This window comes from Pezoporus wallicus, unplaced genomic scaffold (genome assembly GCF_028554395.1).
Source record: "Pezoporus wallicus isolate ANWC-B61680 ecotype Strahan unplaced genomic scaffold, APGP_CSIRO_Pwel_v1 contig_9450, whole genome shotgun sequence".
In the NCBI taxonomy this organism is placed as follows: Eukaryota; Metazoa; Chordata; class Aves; order Psittaciformes; family Psittacidae; genus Pezoporus; species Pezoporus wallicus.
In genome coordinates, this window is record NW_026637444.1 from 104,003 (window position 1) to 124,628 (window position 20,626).

General features: G+C 60.8%; 3 protein-coding genes across 7 annotated transcripts in view; all 3 read left to right on the forward strand.

Moving 5' to 3' along the window:
- MTMR14 (myotubularin related protein 14) overlaps positions 1-905 on the forward strand; it is a 28,867-nt gene extending 27,962 nt beyond the window's left edge. For both annotated transcript variants that reach the window (XM_057405520.1, XM_057405521.1), the window contains one exon: positions 535-905. In XM_057405520.1, the coding sequence (XP_057261503.1) occupies positions 535-712 (178 nt within the window). In that variant the 3' untranslated portion in view covers positions 713-905. The remainder of the gene's footprint in view (positions 1-534) is intronic.
- Positions 906-1,190: 285 nt separating this feature from the next.
- CPNE9 (copine family member 9) lies at positions 1,191-7,431 on the forward strand. The gene is made up of 20 exons (XM_057405526.1): positions 1,191-1,387; positions 2,702-2,742; positions 2,829-2,875; positions 3,129-3,232; positions 3,401-3,440; positions 4,003-4,079; positions 4,268-4,331; positions 4,437-4,540; positions 4,627-4,731; positions 5,185-5,226; positions 5,315-5,390; positions 5,467-5,520; positions 5,600-5,661; positions 5,926-5,972; positions 6,050-6,231; positions 6,350-6,477; positions 6,576-6,678; positions 6,756-6,813; positions 6,926-6,999; positions 7,075-7,431. The coding sequence occupies exons 1-20, from the start codon at positions 1,311-1,313 to the stop codon at positions 7,225-7,227; spliced, it is 1,638 nt and encodes a 545-aa protein (XP_057261509.1). The 5' UTR covers positions 1,191-1,310; the 3' UTR covers positions 7,228-7,431.
- Positions 7,432-8,414: 983 nt separating this feature from the next.
- Positions 8,415-20,625, forward strand: BRPF1 (bromodomain and PHD finger containing 1). Of its 4 annotated transcripts, none has more exons than XM_057405525.1 (13): positions 8,421-9,187; positions 10,661-11,620; positions 13,704-13,860; positions 14,968-15,099; positions 15,427-15,555; positions 16,620-16,932; positions 17,552-17,863; positions 18,435-18,722; positions 18,803-18,950; positions 19,473-19,609; positions 19,694-19,812; positions 19,921-20,075; positions 20,166-20,625. In XM_057405525.1, the coding sequence occupies exons 1-13, from the start codon at positions 8,592-8,594 to the stop codon at positions 20,347-20,349; spliced, it is 3,630 nt and encodes a 1,209-aa protein (XP_057261508.1). In that variant the 5' UTR covers positions 8,421-8,591; the 3' UTR covers positions 20,350-20,625. The 4 variants fall into 4 exon arrangements, with proteins under 4 accessions (XP_057261506.1, XP_057261505.1, XP_057261508.1 ...); XM_057405524.1 differs by having other exon boundaries at positions 8,423-9,187; positions 17,549-17,863; XM_057405523.1 differs by having other exon boundaries at positions 8,415-9,187; positions 19,473-19,812.
- The last annotated feature ends 1 nt before the right edge of the window (position 20,626 follows it).

The following is a 20,626-nucleotide window of genomic DNA, read 5'->3' on the forward strand; positions in this document are numbered from 1 at the left end:
CTGCCTCCTCTCATCACCCCTTCCCCACTGCTGGCTGTGCTGGGGCCAGTGGACGTGAGGGATGGCCACAAATAGGTTGGAAGTGATTGTCCAGACATAGCACATGTGGCCAGGCTCCACCTGGCAGTGTTGAGTGAGGAGGGGAGGGAGCTGGCGCAGGGGCTGACATCAGTGTGGGGAAGACAGCACTTTCTGTATCAACCATGGCCTCGAAGCACTGTGGGGGTGATGGGAGAAACTGGGGGGGGGTGGTGAAGGAGGAGACCAAGGGGAGAGCAAGAGCTTGGGACTGAGAGGCTCCATGGGAGAGCATTGGGTTTTGTTGGATAAGTCATGAAGGCAACTGCTCTAGTTAGTGGAGCCTTTTGGAGCTGGTGCTGCCTTGGCCACCATTAGCAGCGGAGCACCACAGCCCTGCTGATGCTGTGGACAGAGCCCCGGCCCTGCTGCCAGCCTCCTGCCCCACACTGGGAGTGAGAGCTGGGATGGGGAGAGGGATGCTGGCCTTGCTGACCTCCCCCTTCTCTCTCCTAGGCTCGTGTCGGCGAGCGACCGCGAGTCCCGGCTGGAAGAAGTGCGTTCCTCCTTCCTGGCCAGCTACAGTCGCACCATCGGCCTCAAGGCCGTGCCCCCCAGCCCCTCGGGGGCCATCGGGGGCCTTCTCGAGCAGTTCGTGAGAGGTGTTGGACTGAGAGGCAGCAGCACGCTCTGAGGACAGGAACCAGTGCCTGGACAACCGGGGCTGGCGGGACCCGTCCTTGGCCAAGCCCCGGCACCCCCCTTCTTGGTGCGGGCACCTGCAGCACCCACCACCGGCTTCCCCTGCCTGGGGCTGGGGGCTCGGGGGGGAATCCGGCCCATCTCTGCTGTAAATCCCCCCAGTAAACCCCCCGAGCTGTGCCCTCTCCTGCCTCCTGTCTGGGTTCGGGCGGCGGGAGCTCGCTATTAATAGCCCGGCCCACGCTCCGGGAGCCGCGGCACCGAAATAGCACCGAGCCGGGACCGGGAGGGAGCCCCGGGAGGGGCGGGGATGGGATGGGATGGGGAGGAGGGCGGGGAGGGGGGATGAACCGGCGCTGGACCGGGCTGGGGAGCGGAGCTGGGTCCGCAGCCCCGGCCTGGAGGTCCCGCTGGGGCTGAGCCGTAGAGGGTCGGGCCGGCCGCGGCTGCCGGTCCCCGGGGCGGTGCTGCCGGCGGGGCCGGGGCTCTGTGCCGTGCCGTGCCGTGCCGTGCCGTGCCCGCCCCCGGGCGCGCCCGCCTCGGCGGCGCGGGAGGAGGCGGCGCGGAGCAGCGGCGGCGCCCGGGCGGGGATGGCGTCTCCGGGAGCGCTGGAACCGGCGACCGGCAGCGTGCCGGGTACCAAGGTGGAGCTCACCGTGTCCTGCCGGTGAGCCGGGAGCCGGGCGGGCCGGGGCACCGGGCGGGGGGCTGGTGTCCGCGCATGGGGATGCGCTGCGGGGTGCCCCTGTCCCGCAGCATCCCGCTGCTCCCCGGTGTCAGGAGATGGAAGGGGTGGGCTTCGGGTCCGCCTCGCTCCGTGGGCACCGCTGAACACTCGGGTTTTGCCCGTGGGGAGAGGTCCCGTGCGCGCAGCGGGGTCCCGTGGGATGCGGCACCGGTCTCTGCTGCTCGGCGGGACCCGCTGCTCGTACCGGGGCTGGGGTTTGCGGTGGCCCCGCTCAGCGCGGTGCTCGCAGGGGTCGGCGTTGGCTACGGGCAGCTCCCCGGCTCTGCCCGTTCTGCCAGCTCCGTGCGAGGCACCGGGGCCAGCAGTGGGGCAGCGCTGGAAGGTGGTGGGACGGGGGCTATAGGAGAGGTGCTGCTCGGTGCTCTGGTGGGTCCATGGGGGAAGCAGTGGCTGCTGAGCAGTGTCAGTGGCTAAATATAGCCCCGGCAAGGTACCGCTGCCCTCGCTGCCCGCAGCCAGGGGTCTTGCCCGCGGGGACCAGCACCAGCCTCACCGTGCAGGGAGTCAGGAAATGCTGGTGGCTGCCCCATAAAGCCCCAAGCCCTGCAAACTCCAGTCTGCCCCTGCCAGCCCCTTTGGGCAGTGGGGCTGTGTGTCCGTGGGGCCTGGCAACTCCAGACAGAAGCCAGCATTCACTCCTGCAGATGCCCCGAAGCATGGGCAGGATTCAGCTTCACAGCCAGACAAGGGCTCAGGGCTGCTGGGGCAGCCTAGGGGGGTCTATGCCCTGTGTGCCATGGCTGAGCCCCCAGCCATGCTCCAGCCCACCCTGTGCGCAGGAAGGATCCCAGCGGAGCCGCTCACAGGCACTTGCAGCCACTGGCACTTTCCAGTGTCACACTGTGCGAAGGACAGTGATCAATGGCTCTGCCGGCAGCCGTGGAGGGCTCGGAGCTGCCCAGCCCCTGCTCCAAGTGTCTCCTTTCTTCCCAGTCTTGCGCCCTGCCATTAGCCACAGTGGGCACTCCGCCGGCGCTGGCGGCACAGGGGAAGGTTTCATCTTCTAAATGGGTTCTCTGTCATGTTCAATCATCATCAGCGCTGGGGACACTGCTCCTCACTCGTGCTGCTGCCCCACCAAACCCTGCAGTGGGAACCAGTGTGTCCCCCCAGGGTGCCAGTGTGGCCTTCTGGTGTGGTGCTATCCCGTGGTCAATGGGGAGGGCAGGGGGAGCTGCTGTGGGGCTGGGTGGTGGCATTTATGGTGGCTCATGCGTGGCTCTTTCCCTCCAGGAACCTGCTGGACATGGACACCTTCTCCAAGTCTGACCCAGGTGGGTGGCAGGGACAGGAAGGGTATGGACTGGCACAGCGCAGCACGGCACAGCACAATGGCACGGCTCTACTCCTCTCTCCGCAGTGGTGGTCCTCTTCGTGCAGGGCTCAGGCAGCAGCGAGTGGAAGGAGGTGAGCACAGACCCTGTCACCGTGTGCCTGGGTGGCTCCCAGCCCGTGCCACCACCAGTGTCCCTGCTCCTGGCTAATCCCCGCCTGGGCTAAACAGGCCCATATGGCCCCCGCATCCCTGCTAGTGATCCCTCCGTGTCCATGATAATGATGCGGCTGTGCCGGCAGCACTAATCCCACACCAGGATTATTGCTGGGGCAGCAGCGATGGGGAGGGCTCCCGGGGGATCTGCTCTCAACCCTCTCCCCGCAGTTTGGGCGCACCGAGGTGATCGACAACACCCTGAACCCTGACTTCGTGCGCAAGTTCGTCCTCGACTACTACTTTGAGGAGAAGCAAAACCTCCGCTTCGATGTGTGAGTAAGAGCGGCTCCCCTCGGGGTGGAACAAGGCACCGATAATAGGATAATAAGGCACAGGATAATAAGGATGTGGCAGGGAAAAGCCTGGATGGGTGGGAAGCAGGGCTGCGTGTCAGGGTACCCCTCAGGCACCGGCTCAAGGCTCTGCTCTCCCATCACTAGCTACAACGTGGACTCCAAGAGCTGCTCCATCTTAAAGCAGGTGAGCACAGGGTGTGCAGTGACACCCTGGGGTGACACCGTGGTGGGGCACCCCCAGGCTGTGCCCTATGTGGCTGCTGTCAGGGGAATGCCCCTCAGAGGGCTCTAACCTGCTTCTCCATCTCTCTATGCCCCATGGGGACTGGCAGAAGGTAGGTGCTCACCATGCACCAGCCTCTGCTCTGCCCCGGGAGCATGGTCCTCATGGGGGTGCCTGGTGGGGCAGGGTGCAGGATGGGGATAGGACACACCATGGGGGTACAGGGTGGGTGTAGGGTGGCTCAAGGGGTGCAGGATGGGTTTGGGGAATATGGGGTGGTGCTGGAGAGATGGGTCCAGGGCATGTGGGGTGGTTTGGTGGGGGCACAGGATCAGTTTGGGGCACAAAGAGGGAACACCTGGGAGGGCTGGATGGGTCCAGGGCTGGCTCTTGGGGCACAAGGTGTGTTCAGGACACTGCATGTCCCCAAAGCAAGGTGATGGCAGGTCCCTGGGTGGTGGGGTGTGATTGTGGCGAGCACGGCAGGAGCCCCAGTGTCTCACGGTGCTGTGTTTGGGCACAGGACTTCCTGGGACAGGCATTTGTGGCACTGGGAGAGGTGATCGGGTCCCAGCGGGGCCGCCTGGAGAGAGCCCTCACGTGAGTCACCCTGTGGTGGGGCAATGGGGGGTCCCACACCATGTCCCAGCCACCCCTCCCATCAGACCTCTCTGCCTGTCCCCTCCTGGGGACACCGGACACGCTGCCAAGGGCCTTGATCCCCATCCCCACCTCCTGCCCGTCCCATCCTCCTTATCCCCAAGCCAAACAGGTTCCTCTGGTCCCAGGGGTGTCCCAGGGAAGCGGTGTGGGACCATCCTGCTGCTGGCCGAGGAGCTGAGCAACTGCCGGGTGAGTGCTGATGTCCCGGTACCGGCAAGGCAGGGGCTGTGTGGCTCCCTGGTCTGTGTGGCTGTTGGTGCAGGAGGCATCCAGCAGCGATGTCCCTGTCCCCAGGACATCGTCACCATGCAGCTGTGCGCCAACAAGCTGGACAAGAAGGACTTCTTTGGGAAATCCGACCCCTTCCTCATCTTCTACCGCAGCAACGAGGACGGCACGTGAGCGCCGGGGCACGGCGGGCTGGATGCGGTGCCGGCCTTACCCTTACCCTGCAGCACGCCCCAACCCTGCCCTGTCCCCGCAGCTTCACCATCTGCCATAAGACAGAGGTGGTGAAGAACACGCTCAACCCGGTGTGGCAGCCCTTCACCATCCCTGTGCGTGCCCTCTGCAACGGCGACTATGACCGGTATGGGGATGGGGATAGGGACATAGCAGAGTCTGAGCATCTCTTAGGGTATGAGCGTCTCGTAGGGCATGAGCATCTTTAAGGGTATGAGCTTCTCTCGGGGTGTAAGCTTCTTTAAGGTGTGAGCATCTCTTAGGGTGTGAGCATCTCAGGATGTGAGCATCTCTTAAGGTGTGAGCATCTCTCCTCAGCGACAGGCAGCTCAGAATTGGGTCCTTATTGGGTTTATTTTCTCCTCTTTTGCAACCCAAATTACATAAAGGCATCCCCCTCCTTTCCAGGGCCCCCGCCATGACCCAAATTTCCCTCTTCCCTCCCAGCAGAGCTGCTCTGCCTGCCTACAGGCAGGGTGCTGGCCGTGGGACTGGCTGTCCCCATACCCCGTGGGGGGGTCAAGGCGGGGGCTGTGCCAGCCATGCTGGCAGCTCACCCACTGCCCACCTTCGCTTTCAGGACGGTGAAGATTGATGTGTATGACTGGGACCGGGACGGGAGGTGAGGCCGTGCCCGTGGGCTGGGGGGGGCACATGGGGTGCCCCTCACCGGGGTGCCTGGCCACGCTGACCCCGCGCTCCTCCCGCAGCCATGACTTCATTGGGGAGTTTGCCACCAGCTACCGGGAGCTGTCCCGAGCACAGAGCCAGTTCACAGTGTACGAGGTAGGGCAGGGGCAAAGTGGGGGGGCTATGGGGGCACCCCACACATGCCAGGGCTGACCCAGTTCTGCTCCCATAGGTGCTGAACCCCAGGAAGAAGTGCAAGAAGAAGAAATACGTGAACTCCGGCACCGTGAGTGGGGCTGGGTCTGCCCTCCCAAATTGTGTGTGCTGAGGGCAGGGGTTCAGGTCTGACCCCCCCATTCCCGCAGGTGACGCTGCTCTCCTTCTCCGTTGAGTCTGAGTTCACCTTCGTTGACTACATCCGGGGCGGGTGAGTGGGGGCTGAGTGCCCCCCAGCTCCCTGAGACCCCCCCCATGGGCGAGGGTCTCAGGGCTAGGACGGTGGTGATGGTGTAGGTGCAGCTTGGGGTGACAAGGGGGTCGTGGGGCTGGGGAGGGGGTGCAGGATGGTGGCCCCGGGCTGTGGAGTGCTGGCTGGGGAAGGGGGACTCAGGCAGTAGGTCCTGGATGGGGGGACAAGGCCACACCGTGCTGTGGGGCCGGCAGCCTCCCTCGCTCTCCCCTTCCCCATAAGGACGCAGCTGAATTTCACCGTTGCCATTGACTTCACGGCCTCCAACGGTGAGTGCAGCCGGTGTGGGGTGTGCAGGGGAGCCCCTGTGGCTGTGGGGCAGGTGCTGATGGGTGCTGTGCTGCAGGGATGCCATCACATCCCACCTCGCTGCACTACGCGAGCCCCTACCAGCTGAGTGCCTATGCACTGGCACTGAAGGCGGTGGGGGAGATCATCCAGGACTATGACAGCGACAAGCTCTTCCCTGCCTATGGCTTCGGTGCCAAAATCCCACCTGACGGCAAGATCTCCCACCAGTTCCCATTGGTGAGACCTTCCCGGCTGTGGGGTGGCCACGGTGGGGAAGGGAAGCACCACGGCTGCATCCTGCATTGGATAACCAGGAGCGTTGATCCCATTCCAAGTGCCCATCCTTATCCTTCAGAACAACAACATGGACAACCCAAGCTGTGCCGGCATTGAGGGCGTGCTGGAGTCCTACCTGCAGAGCCTGCGCACAGTCCAGCTCTATGGTCCCACCAACTTCGCCCCGGTCATCAACCAGGTTGCTGGGTGAGCACTGGGGGACTCTGTCCCTTTTGCTGTCCCCAGATGCCACTTTAGTCCCATAGTGCTGGAGGGATCCAACTGCTTCCTCCCCCCCCACATAGGACGGCTGCCCAAGTGACTGACGGCTCGCAGTACCACGTCCTCCTCATCATCACTGATGGTGTCATCTCCGACATGCTGCAGACCAAGGAAGCCATAGTCACCGTGAGTGCACTCTTGTCACCTTGGGTAAAAGCTACACTGGGTGCTACCTCTACCGCCACCCTGCCTCTGCTCCACAGGCTTCTGCATTGCCCATGTCCATCATCATTGTGGGAGTGGGTCCGGCTGAGTTTGAGGGTGAGTTGGGGACAATAGGGAATGGGGATGGAAACCCCAGAGGAAGGGCTGATGTTTCCATCCCTAATGGCCACCCCACTGATGCTCAATGACCCCAACTATCACCCCACAGCCATGGAGGAGCTGGATGGTGATGAGGTCCGGGTGTCTTCCCGAGGACGATACGCCGAGAGGGACATTGTACAGGTAACCCAGTCCCACCACATGAGAACGATGCTGATGTTTCCAACCAGGCTACAAACAAACTCCTTTCCCTCCAAGTTTGTGCCGTTTCGGGATTACGTGGATGACTCTGGGAACCAAGTGCTGAGCATGGCCCGTTTGGCCAAGGATGTGCTGGCTGAGATCCCTGAGCAGCTCCTGTCCTATATGAAGACCCGCGACATCAAGCCTCGCCGGGCAGACCCCCAATAGCTGCTTCACGTGCCGTATGGGGACCAGGACATGTGTCACCTCCTTCCGACAGTGGCCAGGGCTTAGCCATGGAGATGTGCCCCCCACAAGGGCGATAATCAGCTGGTGAATGGGGCTGAGACCCCCATCTTCTGGCCAACGTGGGGCTGGATAGCCCCAGTACAAAGTGATGCCTTGGCGCAACGGGGATGGCTTGGACTGCACCATCCCTTGTCAGTGCCGGGCAGCACCAGCGCCGGGGCCCGGTTGGTGGGGGGCCACTGTATATGTGTGTCCCCCGGGGGGGCGGGAGGCCCGCCCTGGGGCTGGCTGCATGCTGGGGGGGGGCTCAGCCCTATAGATCCATGGGGCATGGGCTTTGCCTTGCTCCTGCCTGCGCCCCATTCCTGCCTGTGCCCTGCTCCTGCCTGCGCCCCGCTCCTGCCTGCCCCACAGCCCGCCCTGCAGCCGCTTGGGGGGGGGGGGGGGGGGGGGGAAGGTACCGGGGGGTGCCGGGCCGGCTCGACGGGTCTGTACCGGGGTACCGATTGTCAATAAACGGGTGAACCGGGGCTGCGCCGTGACGGCTCGACGGGGTCTGTACCGCGGTACCGTCAATAACGGGTTGAACCGGGGCCTGCGCCATGACAGAGGATACCGGGGCTGCTCGGTGGGGTCTGTACCCCGGTACCGACCATCAGTAACGAGCTGAACCAGGGGATGAAGGGGGAATCGGTGGGGTCAGTACCCCGGCACCGGCCATCAGTAACGGCCTGAAACGGGGGATTCCGGGGGGGGGGGGAGGTGGGGTCTGTACCCCGGTACCGACCACCAGTAACGGGCTGAACCGGGGCCGCACCGTCCCGGTAGCGGGGGACCGGGGCGGGGCTCCCGGGCGCGGCCCCCGGTGCCTGTGATTCAGGGCGGCAGATTCGCCTCAGGCAGCGCGGCCTAAGCCCGGCCCCCGCCGCTCCTCCCGCGGCCTCCCCTTTCCTCGCCACGCTCTCGCCGCCCTCCTTCGCCTCCCGCCGTTCCCCACCGCCCGCTGCCCGAGCTCGGCCGGCCCGTGTCGAAAGTGCGGTTGCTAAGGGCGTTGCGGCGCTTTACCCAGCGGCCGCCCCGCGCCAGGCGCCGCCGCAGCCTCCATTGTTGCGGGCGCACCGGGCCCGCCGCCGCCGCCGCTGCCCATGGAGCCACCACCCGCACCCGCCCGCTGAGAGCGGCCCCGCGTCCGGTGAGCGCGGCCCCGCAGCGAGAGGAGGGAGGGAGGGCGGGCGGGGCGCCGGGCAGGGGGCGGCGGGGCCGGGGCGGGGGGAAGCGGCCGGGCCTGGCCTTGGCCTGGGCCTGGCTCCCCCGCTGAGCGCCCCCTCAGCCCCCCGCTCGCCATGGGCGTAGACTTCGACGTGAAGACTTTCTGCCACAACCTGCGGGCCACCAAACCCCCGTACGAGTGCCCGGTGGGCACCTGCCGCAAGATCTACAAGAGCTACAGCGGCATCGAGTACCACCTGTACCACTATGACCACGACAACCCGCCGCCGCCGCAGCACACCCCGCTGCGCAAGCACAAGAAGAAGGGGCGGCAGGCCCGCGCCGCCAACAAGCAGTCGCCCAGCCCCTCCGAGACCTCCCAGTCTCCGGGCAGGGAGGTGATGACCTACGCTCAAGCCCAGCGCATGGTGGAGGTGGACCTGCACGGCCGCGTCCATCGCATCAGCATCTTCGATAACCTGGATGTGGTGTCCGAGGATGAGGAGGTGCCCGAGGAGGTGCCCGAGAACGGGAGCAATAAGGAGAACACGGAGGCCCCGAGCGTCCCGCAGAAATCCGGCAAGCACAAGAACAAGGAGAAGCGTAAGGATTCCAACCACCATCACCACAACGCCTCGGCTGGCACCACGCCCAAGCTGCCCGAGGTGGTGTACCGGGAGCTGGAGCAGGACACCCCAGACGCCCCGCCGCGCCCTACATCCTACTACAGGTAGGAGGCTCCCAGGCTGCTGCTGCTCGTGCCTTGGGTTTGGAGGCAGAATCAGCCTCACTGTGCGCAGGCAGCTTGTCTGTGGCTTGTGGAAATGGCCTCTGTCTGCTTCTCCTGGGTCCTGCAGAGCTGGTCATCCCATGGCTTCAGGCTCCTGGAGCTCTGTCTGGTGTCACACTCCAGTTTGAGGGGTCTGTGCACCTGCACAGCTCTTGGTTACTGCTCAGGTCATTGCTGGCAGTTTGATTGCTGTGCTCTTTCCTTGCTGAGACAATGCATATAATCGTAACAAGACCCAAATGTGTCCCTCTGCCTCCCACACTGCTCTTTGGGGGTGTGCTGGGGTAGCTCTAGAGCCCCCCCACTACCAAGGGTACCTGTAAGATGTGTAGGTTGTCAGACTTATATCTCTTTTGTTTCCATTAGTGGTTTGGGAGCCAAATAATCCCTCAAGCAGGGAGTTAAATAGTGAACCAGAGTAACATTTGTGTGGCCATCCCTGCTGTCCTGGTCACCACTGCCCAGGTGGGCACTGGCAACCGTGTTCCAGGGATGAGATAATGATGTTATTTTGGGTCAGGATGTTAGAAAAAAAGCCTCCTCCTGAGGTGTCTGCGGCACCGCTCACTGCCATGGTGGGGGGTGGTTGCTGTCACTTGCTGGAGCAGCATCTGAGAGAGCTGGGCTGGTTCAGCCTGGAGAAGAGAACGCTCTGGAGAGACCTTAGAGCAGCTCCAGTGCCTAAAGGGGCTACAGGAAACCTGGAGAGGGGGTTTGGACAAGAGCCTGTAGGGACAGGCCAAGGGGAATGGCTTTAACCTGCCAGAGGGGAGACTGAGATGAGCTCTTAGGCAGAAGCTCTTCCCTGTGAGGGTGCTGAGGTGCTGGCACAAGGTGCCCAGAGAAGCTGTGGCTGCCCCATCCCTGGCAGTGTTCAAGGCCAGGTTGGACACAGGGGCTTGGAGCACCCTGCTCTAGTGGAAGGTGTCCCTGCCCGTGGCAGGGGTTGGGGCTGGATGAGCCTTAAGGTCTCTTCTAACCAAAACAATTCAGTGTTTCTATGAAATAACATCCCCCCACCCACAATCGGCGTGAAAGCCACCCCTGTGAGAGATAACAGAACATGGTTCCTCCATCCCTGGTTGCTGTTGTGTCTTGGGCACAAGGCTGCTGTCTCCAGAGCATCTGGCACCTACTTGGTGTCTCGTGCAGGCTCCAGTCTTGTGCTGATAAGTCCTCAAGGCCTGTACCTCACCCATTAGCTGAGTTGTTTTGTCTATGTCATGCCCGACTTACTGCTCAGGGTGCAGTTGCACCTCCTGCTTCTGCACGTTCCTGCGTTATCCCTGTTCGGTTTATGTTGATTTACAGCTTGGCCAGAGCATTTAAACCTTCCCTCGTTTGCAGGAGCTGCAGTTCAGCAGCTCCAGCCCCCGCTGGCTGTGCCCTCACCCTCCTGTGCTTTCCTTCCAGGTACATAGAGAAGTCGGCAGAGGAGCTGGATGAGGAGGTGGAGTATGATATGGACGAGGAGGATTACATCTGGCTGGACATCATGAACGAGCGGCGGAAGACTGAAGGCGTGAGTCCCATTCCCCAGGAGATCTTTGAGTACCTGATGGACAGGCTGGAGAAGGAGTCCTACTTTGAGAGCCACAACAAGGGGGATCCGAACGCCTTGGTGGATGAGGACGCCGTCTGCTGCATCTGCAACGACGGGGAGTGTCAGAACAGCAACGTCATCCTCTTCTGCGACATGTGCAACCTGGCTGTGCACCAGGAGTGCTACGGGGTGCCCTACATCCCGGAGGGACAGTGGCTCTGCAGACGGTGCCTGCAGTCACCCTCACGGGCCGTGGACTGTGCCCTCTGCCCAAACAAGGGGGGGGCCTTCAAGCAGACGGACGACGGGCGCTGGGCACACGTGGTGTGTGCCCTGTGGATCCCGGAGGTGTGCTTTGCCAACACCGTCTTCCTGGAGCCCATCGACAGCATTGAGCACATACCGCCCGCACGCTGGAAGCTGACCTGTTACATCTGCAAGCAACGTGGCTCCGGGGCTTGCATCCAGTGTCACAAAGCCAACTGCTACACAGCCTTTCATGTCACCTGTGCCCAGCAGGCCGGGCTCTACATGAAGATGGAGCCCGTGCGGGAGACGGGGGCCAATGGCACCTCCTTCAGCGTGCGCAAAACTGCCTACTGCGACATCCACACACCGCCGGGCTCCGTGCGCAGGCTGCCCGCCCTGTCCCACAGCGAGGGCGAGGAGGAGGACGAGGAGGAGGAGGAGGAGGGCAAGGGCTGGAGCTCTGAGAAGGTCAAAAAGGCAAAGGCCAAGTCGAGGATCAAGATGAAGAAAGCGAGGAAGATCCTGGCGGAGAAACGAGCCGCGGCTCCCGTGGTGTCTGTGCCCTGCATCCCCCCGCACAGGTACGACCCACTGCCCTCCCTGCACTGTGGAGAAGCTTCTCCCTTTCTCCATGCCTCACGTCCCACTTTTCACAAGGGTGTTACCTTGTTCCTCTCCTTAGCTTTTCACACAGATACTTTTCACCTTGTTCTGTCAGAGGGCTGTTGGTGCTTTCCTTTAGGAGTCCTGCAGAGAGGCAGAGATGCGCTGCCCTGCAGAGGTTCCTGGGCCCTCAGCGGGGCAGGAAGTAGCTGCTGTTAGTGTAATGGCAGAGAAAGAACTTGGCTGGATGTGTCAGGAAGCAGCTGGGGATTCCCGGCACTCCTTTCCTGTTGTGATGACCTCAGGCACTGGAGTAAATCAGGCAGGGAGGAGGGAACTTTCTGCTGAGGCTTGTTTGGGTTTTTTACAAGGACATGTAGTGATAGGGCAAAGGGGGAATGGTTTTAAACTGAAAGAGGGGAGATTGAGATGAGCTCTTAGGCTCTTAGATCCAGATTAAATATTAGGCAGAAGCTCTTCCCTGTGAGGGTGCTGAGGCGCTGGCACAGGGTGCCCAGAGAAGCTGTGGCTGCCCCATCCCTGGCAGTGTTCAAGGCCAGGTTGGACACAGGGGCTTGGAGCAAGCTGCTCTAGTGGAAGGTGTCCCTGCCTGAGACAGGGGTTGGAACTGGATGAGCTTTAAGGTGCCTTCCAACCAAACAAGAATTGTGTGATTCTCTGATTCTCCTGGGGCTGTGCTGGGGAAAAGAGGGAAGTGTGGGAGCCATTCAGGCCTGGGAAATGGGCTGACCCCAGGGGTTATTTTGGCTCTGGTGCAGAGAGCTGTCTGTTGGGATCCCTGTGCACAGCTCATCCTACCCTCTGCTGTGCTTCTTCAGCATTTTGTGCCTGTTGCAGGCAGTGACTCTGCCTCAGGGCCAGGCAGCAGTGGGGTGCGGAAGGACTGCAAGGGGTGTCTGAAAAGGGCCAGGACTCTTGCCTGTGAGGGTCACAACTGTCCTGAGGTTGGCTTCACAGCACAGGGAGGTAGTTGAGGCCTTGCCAGAGGTCGTGTTTCTGTCACATCCCAACCCTGAGGGCTCACAGGAAGGCACAGACACCCTTAAGATGGTTTTGGGTCTTGCTGTCACCTTGCAGCTTTTTGCCACAGTCTGTTTATACCCTAACCTTAAGTTTGTGCTCACCCAGGGTTGCTCTGTAGCTAGAGCCTCTTTCTTCACCTGTGGATGCACTGCCAGGCAGTTTGGAGGCTCTTGCTGCTATCATTGTGCTCACGGTGAAACCCACACTGAGCTGGAAGCTGTTAACCTCTCCCCAGGCCTTCCCGTTGGGATCAATTATTCTTCAAGGGCTGTTGCCAGGATGCCAAATGTCTCCCTCTGGGAGCTGTGCTTGGCCCGCGATGGCACATGAGGCTGGCCTCTTTAGCTGACACGGATGCAGGTCAGGTCATCCTCTGTGGGATGCAGAGGTGATGCTGGGGCTTTATCCTTTCAGCTCCCCAATAGTCCAGCTTTACAGAACAAGGCTGTCCTAGCCCCTCCAGGCTTTCTACTGTTGCAGACAGCAGGAAAATCCCTTCTGTGGTGCTATGGGATCAGACAGGAGCTTTGTTGTGCGTGTGCCTCCTGTTCCCCCTTCACTCTTTGCCGGGTTTGGTCAAATTATGGGCTTTCTGGGGCTTGAGTTTGTCTGATAACATTTGTCCGGGGCCTTTGTTACCGTGAGTGGCCCTGAACCAGGAAAGTGGTTTGGGGATAACAGTGCCATAATGCTCATGGTCTTGGGGACTGTGGGAGCTGTTAAAGATCCACCCCCCCCCATGCAGATGTGTTGCACCCTGAACTGTCCCAGCTTTTTGCCCAAAAGTTGGCAGGAGGTAGAAGGGAAAAGTCTGTTCTGGATGTTTCCTGGTGTCCTCCATTGTGAGTGACTCAGGGGGGCAGCTGCCCTGGGTCACTTGGTGGTACAAGAGTTCCTGCCATGGGAAAGGGTGTCCTCAGCCCCAGGAGCTCCTCAGCTGCTCTCGGGTGGCCTCGCTGCTCCCCCTCCCCCGGCTTGCCTTGCTGATGGGCTCTGTGGTTCCTCTCCCTCCTTCAGGCTCAGCAAGATTACGAACCGTTTAACCATCCAGAGGAAGAGCCAGTTCATGCAGAGGCTGCACAGCTACTGGACGCTGAAGAGACAGTCCCGCAATGGCGTCCCCCTGCTCCGCCGCCTCCAGACACACTTGCAGTCACAGAGGAACTGTGACCAGGTAAGGGCTGGTTGCTGGGGTGCTGCAGGGATCCTGCCTGTGTGTGCACGTGTGCTTCCTGTGCCTTCCTTTGGAGCTGTGGGCTCGGAACCTTTGCTTTGCATGTGGTGCCTGCAGGCGCAGAAGGGAGTCAGGGGTGTGAGGAAGGGCAGCCTCAACAAGGGCAGCCCCAGCTGCGTTTGCTGCTTCACTTCATGCTCTCTGTGTTGAGAGATGTGCCAGGCAGCACTGGCAGCCTGCCACAGGAAGGGAATCCTGCCCTCTCGTGCTGCTCTGCAGATTTACCTCCTGCTTTGTGCCCTCATTTAGCTGGTGGCGATGGCAAATCTGTCACAGTGGCTCTAGTCTGAGGCTGCTCAACAGTGAGTGTTGAGAGGGGTGGCTGGAGAGCTCCACAAACAGTCTGGAAAGATCCAAGGCCTCTCTACCAGTTCCTGAAACCGCTCCAGGAGCACTCGCTGTGGGTGCTGCTTCCAGCCCACTGTCTGCCTCAGCCCTTAGTCACTGCTTCACAGATGTGAAGTCGTTGATGCCAGAGAGGAAGATTTTCCTTCTGGCTCCTTGTCTGAGCTCCAAATCTTTCTTCCTGGGTCTTTTGAGGCCTTTGACCGGGCAGGGTGTTCTCCTGCCTTTGCCCCCTCTCACTTATATTTTCTAGAGAAGGGTTGATGCTGCTTCAGCTCATCTTTGGCTATGACAGAATCAGAGCTGGCATTTTTTGGTGCTCCAGAAGTGAAAGCAACCAGAGCTATGTTCCCTTTTTGCCCTGTTGCCCTTTGCTGGAGCTCTGACCAGCAGCACAGACCCTGGTATTGTTCTGTGCTCTTGGGCAGCTGTGTTAGGAACAGCATTTCCAGAAGCTTGGAATGTCTACCTCCTGGCATCCTAAGGGCTTGGTAACCAGGGAGCAGGTACTCCACTCTGGCTAGAGGGCAGTCTGTTTCTGAACCACACACTTAGGTTACAACAAGGGAACTGGGACCTTTGCTAAACCAGAGGGTCAAACATGCTGGTTCCTTTTGCCAGGGAGGAGCCCCAGCACACGGTCAGGAAGGTGGAGATGGGAACACATCTCCTGTCAGCTCATGGTCTCTGATGTTCCTGCAGAGAGACACTGAGGATAAGAACTGGGCCCTGAAGGAGCAGCTGAAGTCATGGCAGCGCCTCCGCCATGACCTAGAGCGCGCACGCTTGCTGGTGGAGCTGATCCGCAAGCGGGAGAAGCTCAAGAGAGAGACGGTAACGACTCTGTGTCCTCCTTGGGGAGCTGCTGGGGTGGGCATGAGCATGGGCAGCTCTACAGAGCGCTGTAAGGTGTGTGCCGGGTGCCCTCAGCCATGCTGCGCCCTGCCCCGGTGGCTCTGAGTGAAGGTGGCTGCTCTGCAAGGCTGAGGTGGGATGTGCTGGAGCTGGTGTACACCTCTGCTCCCCACGCACAGGGGCAAGGAGCAGCCCCTGTCCTGCAAGGAACGGTGCCACTGTCCTGCAGCTCTGCACTGCTGCTCCCCAGGGACTGTCCCTGCTGCTGGGCATTGGGCTCAGCCCCGCTCTGTTGCTCTGTTTCAGATCAAGGTGCAGCAGGTAGCACTGGAGATGCAGCTGACCCCCTTCCTCATCTTGCTCCGCAAGACTCTGGAGCAGCTGCAGGAGAAAGACACAGGCAACATCTTCAGCGAGCCGGTCCCTCTGTCTGAGGTAACAGAAATCTACGAAGTAAGAACCCCCTCTCCCAGATTTATACTTCACTCCGACTCGTCCCTTGCTCGTGCCAAGGGCTGCCCAGGTGCTGCATCTCCAGTCTAAACCTCCCCTGGTGCACCTTGAGGCCATTTCCTCTTGTCCCATCCCTTGTTCCTTGGGAGCAGAGCCCAGCCCCTCCTGGCTCCATCCTCCTGTCAAGCAGTTAGTTGTAGGGAGCAGTAACGTCCCCCCCAAGCCTTCTCTTCTCCAGACTGAAGCCCCCAGGTCCCTAAGCTGTTCCCCATCACACTTGTGCTCCAGGCTCTGCACCAGCTCCATTGCCCTTCTCTGGCCCTGCTCCAGCACCTCAATGTCTCTCTTGTAGTGAGGGGGCTGTGCAGCAAAACCCCTCCAGGGGCTGAGCTGGTGTTGGCTGGAGCACATCACTCAGTTCTTCCTCTTCACATGTTGCTGGTGCCTCCCTGGTGACTGTGAGCAGTTGGGCATTCCCGTTGGGAAGGCAAGAATGCAGGCAGCACACTCTTACCTGTCCTCTCATGAAGGCCTCTGCTAGGTGATGCACTGAGCACAGCACAGGAAAGGGTTTGACTCTCAGACTGCAGGCAGGTCAGCATGGAGGCGTCCCAGCAGAGCTGGGGGGAATGCTGCACAGTCGTCCCCCCCTTGCAGCCAGTGCTGCCAATTCTGTTTTAGCTGTCTGCACTCACCCTCACCCCGGGGGCTGCGCTTGCAGCTTCATCCCCCAGGGAATGCCATGGAGCATACTGGATCCCAGCTGCCTGCAGACAGGAGGAGAGGACGGGATGCTGGCAAGTGCACTGGAGCTGTAAAATCTGCCTCAGAGCGCGTATCTGCTCGAGCAGGTTGAGCACAGCACATGGGCTCCTGCTCCGGAGGCGTTGCTGTTCCTCAAGCTGCACAAGCAGACGGCATTCCCCGATGTGCATTTGGGCACAACACAGGGAGTGATACCTCATTCCTTTAACCACTGTTTTCTTGGAGCAGGTAATGCTGAGGCTGGCTCACGGGCTCTTAGCTCTGCCTCTTTCCTCATGCAGGTCCCGGACTACCTGGATCACATCAAGAAGCCGATGGACTTTCAGACAATGAAACAAAACCTGGAAGCCTATCGCTACCTGAACTTCGACGACTTCGAGGAGGATTTCAACCTGATCATCAACAACTGTTTGAAATACAACGCCAAAGACACCATCTTCTACCGGGCAGCCGTCCGCCTGCGGGAGCAGGGAGGTGCTGTGCTGAGGCAGGCTCGCCGGCAGGCTGAGAAGATGGGCATTGACTTTGAGACAGGCATGCACTTCCCTCACTGCGTAACGGCGGAAGAGGCTCAGGTCCAAGACATCGAGGATGGTGGGTTCTCATCCCCTGTCCTGGGGTATGAGGGCTGCTCGGAGGCTCCAGCTGTGCTGCCTGGCTGGAAGGACTGCCCCCCCCCCCCCCGTTGTCAGAGCCGAGTGCTTCCCTTTCCCCCAATTGTGGGCTTTGCTGGCTGCTACAAAGCTGCTGATACCCCTCAGCCAGTGCTCACTGGCTCCATGGTTGTAGTTCTGCTTGTGTCTGGGCAGTTGGGAGCACCACCAGGTACAGCTTGTCCAGGAAGGGTCCTTTTACAGTCCTCTTTTCCCTGCTCCAGCACAGGTTAGGCTCAGACAAGGAACTTCCCTGCTTTGTAATGATTCAAGATCCTTTTGTCTTTTGTTTTTCCTGTTACATACCCCCCCCCCCCCCTTTTTCCTTCTGTGTCCTTGCCCTAGACTATGGTAACCCTGGCATTCTCCAGGCTGGTTTCCCCACCTTGCTTCCCCCGTGGCTCCTTCTCCAGGTCTTTTAGGGTAACTTCCCATGTTCACAAGTGTTTGGTGCCACCTCAGCCACTTGCCTCTGTGGGGAACCTGCCGTTTCAGGTAGAGTAGCTCCAAGGAGTTCCCAGTTTTCTTTCATCCATCTGCTCTTCTTTGTTCCCCAGAAGATGTGCGGCTGCTGCTCTCGGAGAACCAGAAGCACCTGCCTTTGGAGGAGCAGCTGAAGATCCTGCTGGAGCGGCTGGATGAGGTCAACGCTGGCAAGCAGAGCATCGGCCGGTCCCGGCGCGCCAAGATGATCAAGAAAGAGATCACGGTCCTGCGCAGGAAGCTCGCCCACCCACGGGACCTGGGCCGGGACGGGCTGGAGCGGCACAGCTCCTCGGCCAGGGGGGGCCTGCAGTCACACAACCCCTGCGAGAAGGACCTGCAGACAGACAGTGCTGCCGAGGAGAGCAGCAGCCAGGAGACGGGCAAAGGTACCTCATCTCAGTGTCCCTTCTGCCCGGATGGGGTACAGGGTGGGGTTGCAGCAGCCCCAGCTGATGAGCTCCAGATGCCGTCAAGTGCCAGCTACCAGCTCCCTGCCTCCAGGGCGGAGATGCTGGGCTCGTGGGGAGCACAGCAAAGGCTCCAGGCAGAGCTGCCAGGTACCACTGAGGGTTTGCCACCTCTGCATCCCAGTTCTGCTTCCCTAAGCAGAACTTTGACCTCATCCAGGCTCCTTGGCAAATAGGAAGTGTTTATGGCCTTTGTCTTTCAAGGGTGCAGTGGAGCTTTTCAGCTGTTCCCTTCATAATCTTGACTCCTGCTTTGAGATTGCCTGGGAGACAGGAAGGCATCCCTGGCTGGTGGAATGCTCTTTGATGTCCCCATCTAGCTTTTACTGCTGGCAGACTGGATAGCTTCACCCTGAGGGTGCAGGCAAATCTCAGGATGGAGGATCTTCTGCGATAACATTCCCAAGAAATGAAGCTATTCCTTGATGCTGCTGCTGTGTGGTCCGTGCAGGAACCATGGGCTGCAGCTGACACCTCCTCCCTTTTCCAGGTCTGGGTCCCAATTCTTCTTCCACCCCAGCACATGAAGTTGGCAGGAGGACCTCAGTGCTCTTCTCCAAGAAGAACCCTAAAACTGCAGGTCCTCCAAAGCGCCCGGGCCGCCCCCCGAAGAACCGAGACAGCCAGATCACTCCTGGGCATGGGAACAGCCCCATCGGCCCCCCCCAGCTCCCCATCATGGGCTCTTCCCAGCGGCAGAGGAAGCGAGGGCGAAGCCCACGGCCCAGCTCCAGCTCAGACAGTGATAGCGACAAGTCCACTGAAGATACTCCCATGGGTGGGTGCAGCAGGTCCCCCCGTGCAGCCGGGTGGCTAACAGGGTCCCGTGGGGTTCTAATACTCTTTGGTGCTTTGCAGATCTGCCAGCCAACGGTTTCAGCAGCGGGAGCCAGCCGGTGAAGAAAAGCTTCCTGGTGTACCGCAACGACTGCAACCTGCCCCGGAGCAGCTCCGACTCCGAGTCCAGCAGCAGCAGCAGCAGCAGCGCTGCCTCGGACCGCACCAGGTACCGGCCCTGATGGGGGCTGCCCAGGAGGGCAGTGGGTGGCTCTCAGCCTTGAGCTGCTGCATGAGGAACCCATTTGGTGGTCCCTGTCCCATTCACCCTCCTGCAGCCTGGCTGCTGTTAGCTAAACCCTAGAAAGCTGTGGGGTTTGTGCCTTTTTATAGTGTAAAACCTAAAGGTGAGTGTGCAGCAAAGGGCTAGTAGGGAGTGTGAACCAGGAATTCCCTCTTGGCACTTCCAGCAGCCAGCTCCTGCAAGATCCCCCTGCCTGTGGCTCTGTTTTGGAGCCGTGCACATCTTCTGGGTCCTCATGGGTGAAATGGGGTGAGGGTCTGGCTGAGGCACCAGAAGACTGGGTGAAACTGGGTGAGCCCCAGCAGAAGCACCATCCTTGCCAAAGTCCTTCCCAGTGCCAAGACCAGTGGTTGGAGCCCATGAGCCCTGGTGTTCCTCCAGGCTCGGAAGCCGTCTCTGGAAGCTTCACCACAGCTCCTGCTGACAGCTCTGCTCCCTCTCTCGCAGCACAACACCCTCCAAGCAGGGCCGAGGGAAACCCTCCTTCTCCCGAGTGAACTTCCCGGAGGACAGCAGCGAGGACACGTCGGGGACAGAGAACGAATCCTACTCTGTGGGCACGGGGCGAGGCGTGGGGCACGGCAGTAAGTGGGGTGGCTGGGGGCTGTCACTGTCACCCAGGGTGGCAGCAGCTGACTCTCCTCTAACCCCCCTCTCCTCCGGCACAGTGGTGCGCAAGGGCATGGGCCGTGGCGCGGGCTGGCTCTCCGAGGATGAGGATTCCTCCCTGGATGCTCTGGACCTGGTGTGGGCGAAGTGCCGGGGGTACCCCTCCTACCCCGCGCTGGTGAGTACCAGCGGCCACTTGCACACCATCAGGGCTCCCTCAGTCCCGCCAAGTGGCGCTGGGGGATCCCCATCATTCCATTCAGTGCTCCCCCTGTTATCCCTGCAGATCATCGACCCCAAGATGCCGCGGGAAGGCATGTTCCACCACGGCGTCCCCATCCCTGTGCCCCCCTTGGAGGTGCTGAAGCTGGGGGAGCAGATGACTCAGGAAGCACGCGAGCACCTCTACCTTGTCCTCTTCTTTGACAACAAGCGCACTTGGTAAGGCCGGGGCGCCGGGGGCTGTTTTGGGAGGGGGGCAACCGGAGACGATTGTAACCCTCAAACGAGGTTTTGCCCCATTCCCCGCAGGCAGTGGTTGCCCAGGACCAAACTGGTACCACTGGGGGTGAACCAAGACCTGGATAAGGAAAAAATGCTGGAAGGTCGTAAGTCCAACATCCGTAAGTCGGTGCAGATCGCCTACCACCGCGCCATGCAGCACCGCAACAAGGTGCAGGGCGAGCAGAGCAGCGACTCCAGCGAGAGCGACTGAGCGGGGCCCCCCCCGACGGCCGCTCCCCGCCGAATCTCAGGGCAAACGGGGCTCGGGGGGGGGGGTTCCCCGTGCAGCTGGTCTGCACCCGCCGGGCTTGGATGTCGCCGTCCCGGTGCCCGCTCCCGCCGCGCCCCGCCGTTGCTGTGTTCTGGCTGCACACACGCGCCCCCCCCCCCAGCCCCCGGCCGGCCCCGCGTTCGGACGTTGTTTGTATTTATTTTGAAGGAAGAAAAAAAAAATCTATTGATTCTTAGAAAATAAAAACCTCCGCTGC